The 17,224-nt window shown below is 41.0% G+C and overlaps 1 protein-coding gene across 1 annotated transcript in view; it reads left to right on the forward strand.

Annotated features, from left to right (window-relative positions):
* LOC124412261 (ephrin type-A receptor 4) overlaps positions 1-17,224 on the forward strand; it is a 151,521-nt gene that overhangs the window by 47,615 nt on the left and 86,682 nt on the right. The window contains exon 2 of the mRNA XM_046891995.1: positions 7,246-7,960. Coding sequence (XP_046747951.1) covers positions 7,867-7,960 — 94 coding nt within the window. The 5' untranslated portion in view covers positions 7,246-7,866. The remainder of the gene's footprint in view (positions 1-7,245; positions 7,961-17,224) is intronic.

The raw sequence follows: 17,224 nt of genomic DNA on the forward strand, positions 1-17,224 counted from the left end.
CTTTGTGGCACAATGTTAAGGGGGGCAACCAGTTTAGAAGGTCAAAATTTTGGTATTTTTCCTCAATTTTTCTTAACAGTGAAGGAATAATTAGAATTTGTTGAAACTTGGAGCATATTTTATTTATGTTTTGAAGTTCATTTTGTAATTTTTTCAAGTCTTTTACCGTCGAAAATAACTGAGCTAGAAACTGCTGTCCATGGACGATCGCCATTCGAGTTTTTTTGCTGGTGGGCATTCCTGAAGTCACAATTTTTATTTGTAATCATGACATTTTTTTTTTTCGTTAATAACATATTTCCTAAGAATATGAACCTAATTGTCACCAGAAAAGTTGACAATTTCATGTTTTTGAGGTGTTTGAACACAATTTCATGTTTTCATACCATGTTTTTTCACCTTTTCTGAATCAAAAAAAAATCTTTTTAATAATGATATCATCCCAGAGTTAATATTCTTAGGCAATATGTTGTCAACGCAAAAAAAAAAAAAAAAAAAAATTGTGATGATTACAGATAAAAATTGTGACGTCAGGAATGCCACCAACAAAAAACTACCTTCTAGCTCTACTATTTCCGGCGGAAGTGACTTGAAAAAATTACAAAGTGTACTTCAAAACATGAATAATATATCCTCCAAGTTTAAACGAATTCTGATTATTCCGTCCCTGTTAAAAAAAATTCACGAAAAACACCAAAATTTCAGCTTAATTTTTCAATTAGTTATAAACACCCTGCGAAAAAAGAAGAAACTACGGTATTGAACGAATGATTTTAGGATTCACGTTTCGTAAACTCTGACGTCTGCAGTGTTTAGACTCTCGAGAAGCGTATTATTCTCGCCATTTTTTATGCTCAAGGAATGCGTCGGCGCAGCGGCCGCGTACTTTACGTCCGCATCTTGTTGCTAGTATTTCAGTTTAGTTATTTGAATATAAAAATTTTATGAATAATCTCATTACCTGCGGAAGCTCGTAAAAGCTGGAAACAACAGGAGTCTGGTAATGTACGGGTATCAGTGCATTAGATACGATATAAGATGGTCTTCTTGGATATGGAGGAGGCAAAAGCTTTCTGCTTTCTTTCTTACAGCTGCAGAAAAATAATTAGTCTCGAATAAAAAACTAGTCGCTAGAAAAAACTTTCTAAAACTTATGAATTACGTTTCTCCGGTAACTTACATAGCGAATACCTAATCCTTCTTTCACTTTGTAAAATATCGTATAAATCGTTAGTTTAACATCGATATTTCAAGAAATTCTACACCAAATTTTAATATGACTTTTAATGGGATTGTGAACATAATGATTGCGAAAACTGACAGATATTGTATAGCTACTGACGAAACAAATTCATTGTTCCAAGTAATTCGGTAGTTGTTACGTGATCTGCAAAAAGTTATACATATTTTCACCTTGCTCAAACTTATCTCATATTTGATCAAATTAAATGAAAGTTCAGTATATAAGTTACAGCATAACTAAACTGATTGTGAGTTGAATTTTTTTTCTCATGATGTGGATGAATTGTCACAGTAGACCGAAGAGTCAAACCAAATGCAACAAACCTTGAACGGTACGTTAATTGTTGATGTGGGTCAGCAGAGGAGGGCATCATGAATTCGGGCAATTACGTGTAAAACCTGTTGTCAGATGGTCCTCTAATATATGCGAATAAAAGGTCGATTTCGAAAAAACTTGGCAAACGCAGCGCGGCTCGAGTTGGGAAGTCGGTGATATATTGTATAATTCCGCGTAAACTTGGGTCGGAACTTTGTCCAGGAAGGAAAAGCATATTTTCGCGTAATCATTGATCCACGTAGGAGTAAATCTTATGTTTTCGTCGTCGTCGTTATCTTTACAGGTGGTGGCGCAGCGTTTGCGGAATATGGATACGATCTGCGTGCCGTGAAAAAAGTCGTGCGAAACGTTGGATTTGGTAAACCCTTGACGATGATAAGAGACCACGAGAAATACACACATAGAGAGAGAGAGATAGAGAGAGAGATGAACTCTGTGCAACCGCGACAAAACGGGAGAAAACCATCTCTGAGTTTTAGTTTTAGCCAATTCTTTCATCGAAACTTTGAAAGGCTAAAAGGCTGGACTGAAAGAGAAGCTCCTTCGTCGTCGGCCCACTTGGCGAAACGCGAGCTGCCGCCTAGCGCCCGACGCTCAGAGCGGGGCGGAGGACATCTTAAATTTTTCACCAAGCCCTGTGCAAGCCGAGGCACTCCTGTATTTCACTGAAGTCTGCAATTTCGAGGCTGCATCTTAGCGCGGCCCCAACTCCTCACTCTCTCTCTCTCTCTCTCCCTCTCTCTCCATCCGCGAGAGAAGAAGAGGTCTTTGCCCGCTTAAGAAGAACTTGTCGTCGTCGTCGTCGTCTCTCCTATATTTTGGCACTCTAAAATTTCGCGCTCGGTCCCTTCGCCCTCTCTCTTTCACCCTGTTTTGCCCTCCCCTCCCCTCCCTAACTCCGTATTCCTCCCGCCCCTCGGGCGGTATCTTCTCTCCTCTTCTCTCCTCTTCTCTTCTTTCCTTTCCTTTCGTGGCAAAGAATGGCGGCTCCGCGGTGTACGTACGGCGGGCGAGACGTCGAGCAGACCTTGGTTCGCGCGAGAGAGCGACAAAGAGAGAGAGAGAGAGACCTGGAGAGAGAGGAGGGGAGGGGGAGGGAGCACGCGCGTCGTATTGATCCTCCAGGAGTCCCTCTCCACGTCGCGCGCGCTCGTTGGCATCGCTGGCGTCGTCGCAGCTAGGCGAACCTTTTTTATACATTCCTCCCTCTTCCTCTCCCTCTCCCTCTTCCGTTTTGTCTCTCTTTCCCTTTCGCCGGGGTTAGATAGGCGGACGGAGGTACAAGGAGCAGCTATGTATACCCACCACCTCCGCACACTTTGGCGATTTCGCGAGAGGCGCCCCTGGCTTCCAGCTCTTCAAGAGTGGGTATCGCCGGGATGGGGGGGGGGGGGGGGATGAGAATAGGAGGCGATCCTCTCGTTGTCCCTGCGGACGTCGTCGCCCTACACACTCCCAGCTTAGGAAATGAATTTTATTTTTTTATTTTGGTTAATTTTTTTTCTTTTTTCTTCCTTTTTTTTATTCCCAATGGAAACGCTCATTGTATGCAACTTGAGGATTAAACGTACATCTCACCGTCACTTGCGACGATATCCGAGGAGCTTACATTGCCGTTGCGAGGAGACAGACTTGACGCGGTGATTGCACACGGATTTTATGAAACTTATCCGTCGCGACCCGTTACGCCTGTAGGAGGGAGACCGTTTTTCAACACTGATTGTTTTCGCAATTTACCTTGGAAGAGAAAATATTGCTCATCTAGTGGAAAGATTACGGTATGACAGTCATTATTACTATCCAAGTACCTGCGAACGCCAACGAAATCTTTTCAAAACCAGTCGATGAATCGTATTGTTTTTATCGCGAGTGATAGTGTACAATTTTATAATAACGCTTTGATTTGGTCTTGATATTTCAACCGATTTTCGATAGCGTTCGATACAGATTTTTTGTCATCGAAATTTCTCCAACTGTCTTATAATATTAGTCTTTGAAAAATATTTCTTGCTAATACATTAAGTAATTAATTAGCAAAAGCGTGTCTAGTCGCACACTTTACAGCATACAATACATTCAATATATTTTGTTTTGTCTTTACGTAGGTATATTATACATTACATGAGTAATCACAAAGACGAGACTTGTCAGTTACGGTATAATGGTTTCCAGTGGAACGCGTGATTTTTAAATTTGTAGTGTTTATAGTACGGAGTTTACAGTATAGGATAACGGTGCTCGGGATGCTTCTCCTCGGTTGTAATGGATATACTAATAAATTTCTGAACGATCCCATTCATCCGCTCTCCGCAACGGATTGGGCTAATCTTTACCTCGGATCGCTGGAAGCCGTTTTACTATATTACTCAAAATGGCGCGTTAATAAAAATGCCGATGTCTCGCGCCAGTCTGTTAAAATTTCTTTTACACATTCATCGGAACGAGGCATCAGGCGCTCGTCTACTGCTTGTTACAACGTTAAAGCACATTAATCGTTCAATTCCAACCCGACACAGGGCACAAGCTATACGTATTTATACCAGACTTGATACTTAGTATTTCGATAAATTTCGGATTCGAACCCTTTTTCAGATTTTGTACGGCGTGCGGAAATCCCAACTTTTTGTTTGAACGTCGTTCTTCGTAGTCCTAAATCAGGACGTTTTAGAGCCAATTTAAAAACGGCTAGAACACTGTTCAATTTTACAAACTACACAAGGTGTTCATTGTGCGACTGCGTGGTGTGGCCAGTGATCGATAAATCATAAAACATCGAATTGATCATTTCAAAGACATGCCGGATTGTATGATCGAAATTACCGCTTGTGTGCGTGTGTAGTGGTGAACGACGACGAGTTCAGTGCCCTCTCGAAAAGGTATCGGGGACAAAAACCCCGAAGTCTGAAAACCTCGATGAAGCCTGTCTAAGATCCGATTTAAAACCAGGTTTACTCACTGAATTTTAGGAAACAGCTATAGCGGAGCTTAGGAAGGTGCTAAACACACACCGGAACACATCGTAGCTCCGACTATCGCCTGAAGTGTGGTGTCTAAAACTTCGGCACCTGAGAATGACTCTCGAATATCGCTTAGTTTTTTAAATTTCACTCCTTAATTCCGCGGTTCGATGCTGTTTTCCTTTTTCCGCATCTTAACTGCACCGACGCCTCCGGTAATCGCGCTTCTTGGCATCACTCACTCGCATGCCTACAGGTATGATCTTATACGTAGGTATATAAACGCGATCGCGTTAGGAACCCTTCGGTAATAAATATCGAAGCGTGCCAAATGCGAGGGTGATCCTTGCCGCTGCTGCAGGCACTCCGAAACGTCTACAAAAGGGCCGACGCGACGGGATTGATCGTTGACCCGGGTCTAATGAACCGAGCTCTCGACTTTGTGTGTGTGTGTGTGTGTGTGTGTGCCTGTGGCAGCAGACTTTTGTTTACTCCAGGGAAAATTGCCAGAGATTTTCACTCAATTTTCGACCGGATAAGTTCCAGCGGCGAAGGCTGCAGCAAAAGCAGCAGCGCTGTTTTCTACTTCTGTGCTTTATGTATGTGGTACACTTGTGCCTGCGATATATGTATACCCACAGATGTATATATCCTATAAATACGTCCGTCTACCGCTGCAGCTCGGCTAATTATCGATCGATTGATTGAGCATCCTAATCGGAAAGCTATTGTCCTGCATCGGGGCGATCGAGGTTCGTGCCTGTAACAAGTCTCGGCATTTTTGAACACACGATTTCACCTGCGGTATATTATACAGGTAGCAATTGCGCCACCCAGACGTTTTTTTTTATGGTTGTTAAATTTTTCATTTTTTGACAGTACCAGACTGCAGTTGGAATTTCACTTTTAAATTCACCAACATCACATGAGGAGATTGGGGATGTCTCATTTTTTATGACTTTACGTAAAATATAGTGGGGGGGGGGGGGGGGGGGGGGGGGATTGAATGAAGAAAGAAACACGATCAACGGACATTGTCCATGAATCTGAAATTTATTCCACGCATTCGAGATGATTTTTTTTCATTTTATTTTGCTTTGGATAAACCAGACATTGCAATTGAGATCGTATGTAGATTACCCAATGATATCGATTTCCGGTTAAATAATAAAGAAAAGATACGTTCATATTCATTTTGCCTATGTGGAAAGTATTTTCAACTTTTACGGTGGTTGGCGATTATATTCCTTTACCTGTTTTAACTCCTTATTGTATGAATTATGAAAGAGCTGGAATCCAAATTTTACATTTACTGAAATAGTTTGACAGTTTGCACTTACTTACACGGCAATAAGAAATACGTTTCGTTACACGAACAAATGTACAATAAGTATTCAAAGTTGATTTTGAAAAAAGAAACTCCATCAACATACTGAAAAAATATTACAAACGTTAGCAGCCAAACAGCTAAATATGGCTGTGTATGCGGTAAGGGATAAAACAACTCAAAATTATTGATCATGTGTTTTTAAGAATTAACTTCTCGAATTCATATATTTTTATTTTTATTTAAATTTTAAACACGTTTTATTTGCAATGAATTCTAAATATTTTCACAATATTTCAGAAATTTTGAAATACGGATTTAGGAGGCTTTCAAAACTATCCGTGTTCAACAAAATTCATAATTAATCAAACATGGAAACTGTCTCTTCACATGGTATTTATACTAAGGATGTGAAAGCAAAAAAACATAATTGGCAATTATATTTCTGAAACATAATAATCCCCGAAACGAATTATGTCCGAGTTTCACGCCCACGTCAAATCTTTCGTACGCTAAAATAAAGAATCCGTTTTCGAAAGTATTGAAGTAAACTAACGTAGGTTAAAGGTGCGCGAGTCGCCGGTTGATTCGCCAATTGCAACAAAAAGGATAAAACAAGAAAAACCGAAGGAAAGAAAGCGTGCTCGCATTTGCAGACGCAACGTAATTAGTCAGGCTGGTACCGTTGTTGATGGAGAGGTGTGATAATCGAGGTCGTGTCTCATAATACTTAACTAGTACCTACACATTTATTACCTCAGTATAAATAGATATAGGCATAGGTATGCGTCATTAGAAACTAACAGCTTTCCGGTTGCTATTTAGAAACGCGGAGATAAAATTATATCGCTGCATTGAAATGGTATATATATACTTGAAAAAATGTCTGCAAAGTATGGGGTATTATATTTTCTTAGTTTTAACGTTGTTTTTTTTTTTTTTTTTAATTGTTTTGTCGTCTTATTTAGTCTGACAATGCTTTCTCGCTTTTTGCCTTCAATTTTTGTTTTTTTACTTTAGAAGAAATAGAGTTTTTTAAAAATAAGTATTCAAGCCTGAAACTTAAAAAATTGATCGTTGAAATTAAGTAGGACGATTTTTTCACTGGTCACTGACATTTTCCTTCGGGAATGCAATTCATTCTCGCGATTAGTCAGGTGATAGAAAAAATTCCGAGAACAAGGAGATAGCCAGAGTTGAACGTGTAATGCCTCATATATTATGAGTAAAAGTATGAGATATTTCTTGTACACAATATTATAACGTGTAATAATTTTTCTCATTATGCCCTTGCACACAATCACACACGCGCATAAATATTGTATGTATACCTATAATCCTGAGGATTTTAATTAACGCACACGGTAATTTGCTTATTTCAGAAGGTCGTTCTCTCTTCGAGTCCGCGAGCAAGAATAAGATCAGTTTGAGCAGAGACTGGTCTGTATATCTCTCAAGGATCGACTACTAGCGACTTCAAGGGGATCCTGAGCCTGGCTGGCTGGGCTTTGGAGGGGTAAAAAGTACCAGCAATAAATGGGGACGAAATAGAATCGGCCGTATAGCAGAATTGAAAGAGAGAGGGAGAGAGATAGAGAGAGAGAGAGAGAGAGAGAAGAAACGAAGCTGCTGGCTGCTCGACGAAGCCCCGTCGGCGTGTGTTACCCGGTTGTAATGCGATCCAATCCGCAACCTGGAATCCCTCGAAGCTAAAAGTTGGGCGGTCGACGAGCGAGCCTTGATTCGCCCATACTTCGGGACGGTTGGTAGATGGGACAGGGAATATTTTTTTTTATTATTTTTTTTTTTAATCTCATCTCTTGGACAAAGTCGAGACTCTTCCTCGCGTCCTTCTTGTTACCACTCGCTCCCCGTTGGCCATCTTGGAGGAGATCATACGACGAGGACTACTCGATGACATAAGCATGGAGAACCTGCAGTGACGCTCTCGCCCTCGCCCTCCGCCCCCTTCGATACCCCAAGATTTTGTTGACGGGGCAATTATGATCATGGCCACCGTTAAAATGGCGGACAAGATACTTTTCTTAGTCATATGCCCGATCGTACTATACCTGAGAACTACGCGCGGCGAACAAGGTAAGAGCCATAATCGATTATATACCATTAACTTTTTCTTCTATACTACCTAGGCTCCTCTCTTTCTCCCTAATAGGTACACCGTCAATTGCTATAGCCACTCGGGTATCGATTCCTATGGAGGTTTCGTTCCGAGGATAGGCTGACCGAGTGGATTAGAAACCCTTGAAATGGTCATCAATTTATGTTCAGAGACACTTTTTTTTCTTTCCTAAATCAATAATTGTCCAACGGAAGTTTCTTTTTTTTTCTTTCTTCGTTTGGTATGCGAGCGTATCGAATTTTCTTTTCGGTAAAACCGCTACTAACAGTGAGATCTTGTTCCTGAATTTTACCGTCAACTCAAACATCATATTTATACACTGCATCACCAATATATTGACAATGAATAGTCATTGTTCGTTTGAATTTCACTTTCAGGTCAAATTATTTAAATTTGAATTCATTCTTAAAAGAGAGGAAAATTTGTTAACTCGACGTCGTTTGTGTTGTGAATTTATTTCGAGGTCCTCAAGTGCATTTCTACAAATTTCAACAGTTAGAATTCAAATAACTCCTACAAGTAGACGAAGACATGTTGTTACTAAGATCAATTTTGACTTCAATTGTACCCGAATTTCCAAATTCTACATGATTTTATTTATAATAAGGCAAATTACAATTCAGCAAGTATTTCGGAAGCGAAATTTTTCTTCACAACACGATAAAAGTTGTCGTCGGTGATTTCTTAACGGTCATAATCAGACTGGCTGCTAACTGAATCGACTGCGCGATTCCTGGAGAACGCACTTCAGTACTTTCATCGCTGTCCGCTCTACTTGACGGTCTCGATCCTGCAGCCACCCCGGTCTAATGGGACCACCTGCTCAATCAGTATTACCTCCAGCTCTTCGAGCGCAGTAAAGATCCAGCTAGATATATCTAAACTCGAGTCTAAACTTACGTAATGTCTACGGGGTATCCCGTGGCAAGTCGATCTCATGCCTCTGACCTTACACATCTTAGATTTCATGTTCCAATTAGCTGCGTGTTAGATAAAATACCTCACAAGTGTAGTCGGCAGGTGAAAATGTTGAAATTATGCAGACAATTCGTGTTCAGTATCAACCGTAGTAACTTTTAATGATTCTTTTTTCATCTCTTGTAGTTTAACGTTGTTAGTTAATTGTATAATACAAGCAAAAATAATTTGCTAATGAAGTTGCAAATATATTATTACAGAAAGGAATTTACAATGAGATCTAATATATCTTTGAATACTTTAGTTATTCTGAACAGAAGTTTTCTACTAAAATATTTCATCAGATTAAATTTTTTTGGCGTTTTATACCTACACTAACGGATTTAAACCATGTTTAATCGTCGTAAAGAAAACAGAATTCTGAATTTACAGTTCAACGAGTCATAATAACTACAGGGGGAGAAAGAAATTTGCGAAACTTAATTTAAATACACGCATAACTTGTTCTCCTGTAGACACTCTGTAATACACCGATCGGAATGAGAAATTCAAGACAGTCAAGATTAGAGGCAGGTCGAAGCAACACGAAATGCTCTTGTACGTCAGTGGGTTTCAAAAGACCTGAAAACCCCGGAGATCTGTTTGATTGTGAGGTGAAAATCTCCGAGAATTTCCTCGGAGACAAAGTTTTCTGTATGGTAAGCATTCTATACCTGCGGCAAACATAATATTTATGTAACGAGAGCATGTTTACGCGTTTTTCCATTCGTTTTTTCCGTACACATGTTTGAGGTTCTTTCGACAATCAAAATTGGTTCCGATTCGACCCGCAGTTGTAACATCTCTAGCTTAGACCTCAATCAATCCGAGAGGTTTTCCTTCCTCCATATCCTCAGAATCGAGGTTCTATCGAGTGTGACTGATTGTGAGATGTAAGGATCTCAAGCTTGTGTGAGACGTGAGATCGATCGGTTGAGTGTAAATGAGACCCAAAATTCGAGTCGACATATTATAAACTACAAAGCAATAAAGGGTCAAGAGGTGCAATCGTGTTCTAAAATATCGACTTAGGATCGATCGTCAACGTACGTACGAGTATATGCATAACGACATACTGCGATTAGCGGAATAGCGGGAAATAATTAAGCAGATCATACGGAGTACGAGATGTGCAGTGCAGTGTGTATATACGTGTCTGTATACATCCGGAATGCAGAAGCGAAGCTGCGGAGATTCGAAACTCAATTTTCGACCAATTCCGAGCATTAGCTTCTTCCCGTATGGGCGACGGGCTTCTCCGCTCGGTTTTGATCGGCAATTTCACTTTTTTCCCGCTTTAATTTCATCCTCGATCCCCGCTGCCCCGCCACCAGGAGCGGATCGGCCTGCTCATTCTCGGCGCTCATGCTACTTTGTATGGATCGCGTGCTGTTGCCGGGGGTGGTGGTGGTAGTGCGCTGTGCGAGTGTGTGGGGCAGAGAGTAGAGTGCGCCGGTCTTCTTCCTTTCTTCCTTTCTTTCTTTCTTTCCTTCCTTCTTTCCTTCTTTCTTCCTTTCTTCTTCTTCCGTCGTTTACGCGCCCTGGATCAGCCAGGTATAACCCACCTACCGCTGGCTGCGATCCAACCTGCAGGTATTATTTGCCTCAGGGCAAGCATCCGATCTTGCCCGCTTCGATTACTGCCCCGTTGTTCCATCGTTTTCCATATTTTATCCCGAAATCGCGCGGCCAGCCGCTCACCCCCCCCTTCCGCTATCTCGCCCTGTCCTTCTTGCTCTTCTGCTCGGCCTCGGACACGCATTTGGCTTCGATACGACCGATCCTCGCACATACGTGTGTAAAAATTACAGTCCCTTCTCCTACTCCCCTTCTAATTTTATAATTCGTCAATTTTTCAAATTACAATCATTAGACGGATGCCGAAAGTATATAAACGCTGCTCACGTATACCGATCTTACAGTATACTCTCACGTATACGCCATGTTTTATTTACGGTCTTATACAAGAAAGGGGATGTAAGTATTCACTTTGATATTACATGCCAGGGAACCCGTAGGCCGAGTTTACTTTCACAAATTGGGGCTAAATGCGCAGGTTCAGTCATGTTGCAATTATTTTCTGACAAATTAGAGTTGAGGAACTAACGATAGACAAATCGGTGATATAATGATTGTTTGCATTTTCTCAAACTGATAATAGGTTATTAATCGTTAAATAACTAATTGAGGAGAGCTACGATGAAATAAACAATTCCATACTTTTTTACTTCAGTTTTATGATCGGCAATCGAGGTTTCAAAGTGAAAAATTTATTTGGTTTCGTTTTTTTTCTAGGCTCGTCAACTCCGCAAGAGAATAGCTTATAGAGTACGAATAGATTTGATTTTCATTACTTTTCATTTGGCCGATTTTTAGACTCAAATAATTTGTATAAAACTTAATCATCTTGTTGGAAAATGATGAATTCTTTATTTTTATATAACCGTCATTAGTTAATATTGCAGATAATCGATGAGGTAAAACTATTTTGAGAAAGTGTAAGTTTCAGTTCTGTTCAACATATTTTGTTCGCTTAGCTGAAAAATCGAAAAAGATTAGACTTGTATTTCCCTAATTTGCGTCAAAGATAATTATATTATCACTTTTGAATTCATTCAACGACTCAACATTCCGGAAGTCGACGATCGTCCCGAATTCCACGAAATTGTGGACGCAGAGTACATTCTTTAGAAATGGAAATGATCAAGGTATGACTTTGATCTAACGTGGCATCGCGGATGCTTGAAGCCTGCAGCGAAGTCAGGGTAAAATTGGTTCATGTATCTTGATGATCATGTTGTACGTCAAACTCGACGTTAATTTCAATAGGCTTGACTTTTATTGTATTTTTATGCGGCTGAAACTTACACAGACGGGTATTAATCGGAAGAAAGCTTAATCATTGAGGTGTCATTGCTCTGTCTTCCTTTCGGTTATTTATTTATGAAAAAATTCACGACTTCTTACCTTTCGTTTATTTTCGAATATCGGTGAGCTTTATTATTTGATTATCTATTCCAAAGAAGTTGAAAAATTGAGCTGAATCGGTTGGTAGCTAGCCATTTCAGTTTTATTACTGTTTCGAATTCGTTAAATCAATTTCCCTTGTACAACCTACTTACATATTCCACGCTCTCGTGAACACTATAACGATTCAAGGCCACAAACACGAGAAAACTTAACAAATGTTGTAAATCAAATTTGTACATAAAACCGAAAGTAGTCTGCAAGCATTTATTCAGACTCCTAACGCTCACGACACGAATGAAACCTTTGAAACCCCGGTTGTAGTGTTACATAGATGTGTCATCTTTTACGAGGTTCGGGGTAGTAAAGTTAACGTAACCAAACATCACGAAAAAAATTTTGACTTTGCAGTTTGAAAACGACTTTTTAAAATATGAGCATGTTCTGCTTTATAACGGTTTAGTAAATATGAAACAAACTTGAAGTTTCGAAGAAATAAGTTTTTCTAAATATGCATCGTTACGCTAACGTTACTAACTTCAACCTCATCCTTTTCTCGTGAATTAGAGAAATAAGCCAAATAATTGAACGAGCATAAAGAGTCCAGATTGAGCCTTGAAAACATAAATGGCGTTTGCATTATAAACCAACTGACCCGAAAATCCGATTAGAAATGAATAAATAAAACAAACAAAAATAAATAAAAAATTTCTGAGCCTCACAGTAGTCACCAATGATGTGTACCATCTAATCTCGGTAATGAGCAAACTAATTAACACTAGAATTTGTAGTAAATTGAATGAAATATACATATACTTATTATACATGTATGTATCATATATCGGTATGTATGTATGTATACGTATTAGGGCGGTTTACAAAAGGTCTTTTTCTGAGATTTTGCTATTCTCCGAGATCTTTGCGCTTTTTCTCCAAAAAATAGCTCACGCGAAAGGGCTGGGTTGAAACAATTTATACCAAGTAGCCTTAACGACGTTCAAATTTCGAAAAAAACTATTTTCGTTAATATCGAAATTGTGATATCCTTAATCCTTCGGTGGCTGTGTTTTCTATGACGAAGCAAAAGTTTTTGTAAAACCTGAGATCTGAAATTAATCTCATCAAACACCACATACCGAGCGATGAGATTTTACACATAAAAAACCATTCTCGCGTGACTGCGAGACTGCCGTCACACGGGAAGAGGAAGTGGTAAATTTTTTGCCCCAAACTGCACGAGTCTTTCGAAATTCGGGATACTCGGTTTTTCTCGTTTTCTCGTACGGTTGTCCTAGGCCTGCTGTGGCAGCAGCGGCAGCATCAGCAGGTATAGTTACTTACGGCAGAGTGGAGGCGCTGAGATACACGCGAGCAAGTTGTCTTCCGTCTTGAAAAATAATACTTACTTACTTGGCAACGCCGCCGCGGCGTGCGGACGAAAAGAAGAGGAAGAAGGAAAAGGAAAAGGAGAAGGAGAAGAGGAGGAGGAAGAAGAAGAAGAAGAGCCCGTCCCACCGCATACCTATACCTCAGACATCCACACAGTGCAGACAGACGGACCACTCGCCGCACCTCGTGTACACGGCCATACCCACACACTGCATGGAGATGGTTCAGCGACGCGCTGCGGGCAGCATCCCGCGGGCATAAGCCAGATCGTCCTCGGCAGAGATCGAGCCTCGGAGCCAGAGAGCCAGAGAGCCAGAGAGCCAAGTAGCCAAGAGCCCAAGTGCCCATCGGCCCGCTGCCGAGACACGAGGACGGCAACGCGGCCCGCCAGCTTGCTTGCCTAGAAAGATCCCGGTCCGAGAGAGAATGCTCAGGATGGGCAACCTTCTGATCGCCGACGTCGAGGAGGACTGAGACAGAAGCAGATGATTTTACCATGCTTCAGGAATTTATTGATATTGTGATATCGAGCTGTTGGTATCGTCCTCCAACCATGTTTATGAACAGTACGGCCGTTTAATTTCGCAAGTTTTGCAAGTTGTTCTGACATTTTGATAGTGTGTCTGCTGAAAAATGGTCGGCTTGGAAATCTTACGCATGACGACGAATCGAATTAAGCGGTGATTCGACTGCCAGGACGTCAAACTTCATCCGTGCAGCACAATTGAAATGACAGTTTATACGCGGTTAACGTCATCGTTCAAACTTGGATCTAATTTACTGCTTATTAGATGGAATACACGTCATATGATTCATGTGCTAATCTGACCCTGGAAATACGACAAAGTAGGTACTAAATGCCAAGCAGGTGTCGCACGGAGTCCAGAGTTATGTTGAGAACCTGACTTGCACGAGCTGTTCTTAGAGTTCTTAAATCGTTTTTCCACCAGAGTGCCGCTGTTGAGCGTTCGGCAATACTTTGGTAACTGTACTCGTTTTATCAGTGGCAAATCATCATTTTTTCCGAAGACAACAATGATACTAAATTGATATATCATGTTTGTCGGTGTGTTATCACTAAACGTTTTATGAAGGAGTTTATAATTTGTGATACGCAGTGGGTTCGTTTTATCGACATCATCGTGAATCGACGGTTACGTGAGCGATGCCATTTTGCAGAAGCTCGATCCTCGACGTTGTCGCTAATTCCCGGAACAACGTCCAACTTTGGAGTTTGACGAATACGAAGGGTTTGAAAATGGACGACGTCGACTGGATAAACTGTTTGAACTTGAAGTTTAAATTATAAACTTCCGATAGATCGACGAAATTAGACTCCGGTCAACAGAGGCGGTACATAGACACGCATATGCGAAGAACGTTTTAATCACTGCCTCGCACGTCACATGCCATCTTTCAGTATTTATCGTAAAGAAGTAACTATTTCCTGCACGATTGATTGAAGGTTTCCGGTAATCACGTCGATTCGAATCCGTATCAACCATACACATTACACCACCTAGGTAAGAAGAAACCGTTGTCAATCCTGCAGACTCGGTCCGTAAGTGCGAAAAAAAAGAAAATCGCACGCGAGGCATTCACTTGCCATATAATCGCCGCATACTACGTATACCTACATACACACACACACACACACCTCCAAAGCTCCGATGCGCGTGAACCTTTTCGTACCGCACATCGGATACATACGTCCAACGCACGTCATGCATATGTGCGTGTATTGTACAGGTATATCTGCACTCTCAATCTTCACTCAGACCGCATACCTAGCACTTCTCAGCAGCAGGCAGCAGCAGCGGCAGCGCAAGCGAGGGAAAGTCGGCGTTGTTGCAGTAAGAATTCGCACATTCAAAGCTGAAAGGTGGGGATCGCACACTTTGGCATCTGTAATGTGTGTGCCACGGTGGCGCGCGCGACTTCATTCACGCTCAAAAATAGCAGGTTGGAAGAGAAATTAGCAAGTCGGTTAATTATCGCTGTATAGCCAGTACTGAAATCCAAAATAGCTACCCGCTTCGTCTCTCGAGATGGTATTTTTGTAGTAAATGAACACACGGATAGATAGATTACGGTAAAAGTCGTAATGCACTCGTGCATATCTAGGTACCCATCACACATCGCTTGGCGACTAGATTCTCAACGGTGATAACTTCGGCTACGGGTATAACCAACGTCAAACGATTTGCTGAGATACCGTTTTAGCTCTACGATTTACGTTCCAGTTTCGTGCTTATGAAAAATCAATACCACGTATACGGGTCTCGCAAATTAACAAATAGAATTTCGACCTGTTTTCCATGAAATTGCCTGGATAAGTATCCCTAAAACGTGGCTAGTGTTATTAATAGAATCGCAAATTGAAGGTCCTTTTTAATCCTACGAATTTATTATTGGCTTTAGTACTTAGACTTTTAGCGGCTGCTACGGTACACAACGCGGTCTCATCTCGTGCACAACCGAGCGGGCGGTATGCGTCTGGCACGAGGATGAAAGCACATAAATTTTAATTGACTGAGAAAAATGGCCTCCAGTCGGCGGAGTGTGAAGGTATGCGTAAGCGCTGGACACAAGACGATACCAGGCAAGAGTTTGCAGAGTCTTGTCTTGGTCTCGAAAAAACTTCAATTTTCACGCTTTGTCTTGGTCTCGGTCTTAGTCTCGGAAAAAAATTCGGTTTTCGTGTCTCATCTTGATCTTATCTTCGCCTTGGTCTTGTTGGATTATTCCTTGGCCTTGGAGGACTCGGTTTTACCCTGCATAAATTTCGAATTTTTGAAATATTGCATCAGCCGTTGATATGAATTTTTTCCTTCTTATCACACGTGTATGAAAAGTGGGGCTTTGCGTAGCAATTTAGTGGGACGAAAGTAGCCAATTTCATCTCAGTATTCTAAAGATAGGTTCGTGCATGCGCGGTCCACAGTTGTGTCATTTTAGTCCCTAGGGAGATGAAATAGACCACTTGCATCACGCAAAACTACCACGTTAAGTCCCACTTTACATTTGCTTGTTGTAAAAACTATCGTGTGTGTCTTGGGCCAGAAGTTGTTGACGACGCCAACTCGAGCCAACTTTCGTCCCTTGTCACACAATATACTATAAACTTGAATTTTACACTTATATGTATGAGAGAAGAGTTCAAATAAAATACAGTTCCCTCTAAAGATTTTGTACTTCTGAGATAATAATAATTTTTTCATGCACAGGTATGCATGTGTAAGTGTAAATTAATAAAATTTAGAAAAGAATTAAATGTCGGATTTTATTTATTACCGTTCCCTTTTCAGCATTGATTAATTTGCTCAGACTCTTGCCGCAATTTCAGGGCGTTCTTGGTATCGTCTCGAATTTTTTCATCGTGATCTTGTCTTATTGTAATCTCGTATCGAAACTCCAGCACTGGATCGCGCCTTCACGTTTCCTCTCCTTCGTCTTCGGTACATTTCGCGTTGTCGCGACCAGATTCGGTTAGCTCTATATTCTACATACGTCGAAACACTCATGAACGATGCGTAAGATACGAAGACACGTTGCAGTAAAGAATCCGAGATGCCGCAGGAGCGAGAAAAGGTAAAAGGGATGCTCTTGTGTCTGTTTGTGTGCATGAAGGCCTCCCCGGCTCAAGAATGTAGGCTCTTACTTTTCCTGGGCCAGGATCTATCGCTGTCACCCGCTTCTTCTCTTCTCCGCATTTCCATCCCGCGAAAGAGTACGTGTACGTATTGTAAACCTAGGCCGTTGGAATTCGAACCCTCCGAATATTGTATAACTATCTTGGCTGAGGTTGGAACGCCAAAAGGTTCAGTGTCGAATAGATTCGGAAATAATTAAACTCATTCGAATATCTCTACAAAAAGCTTTTCACATACTATATGCTTGCATGCTCT

The sequence above is a fragment of the Diprion similis genome, chromosome 11 (assembly GCF_021155765.1).
Source record: "Diprion similis isolate iyDipSimi1 chromosome 11, iyDipSimi1.1, whole genome shotgun sequence".
Taxonomy (NCBI): domain Eukaryota; kingdom Metazoa; phylum Arthropoda; class Insecta; order Hymenoptera; family Diprionidae; genus Diprion; species Diprion similis.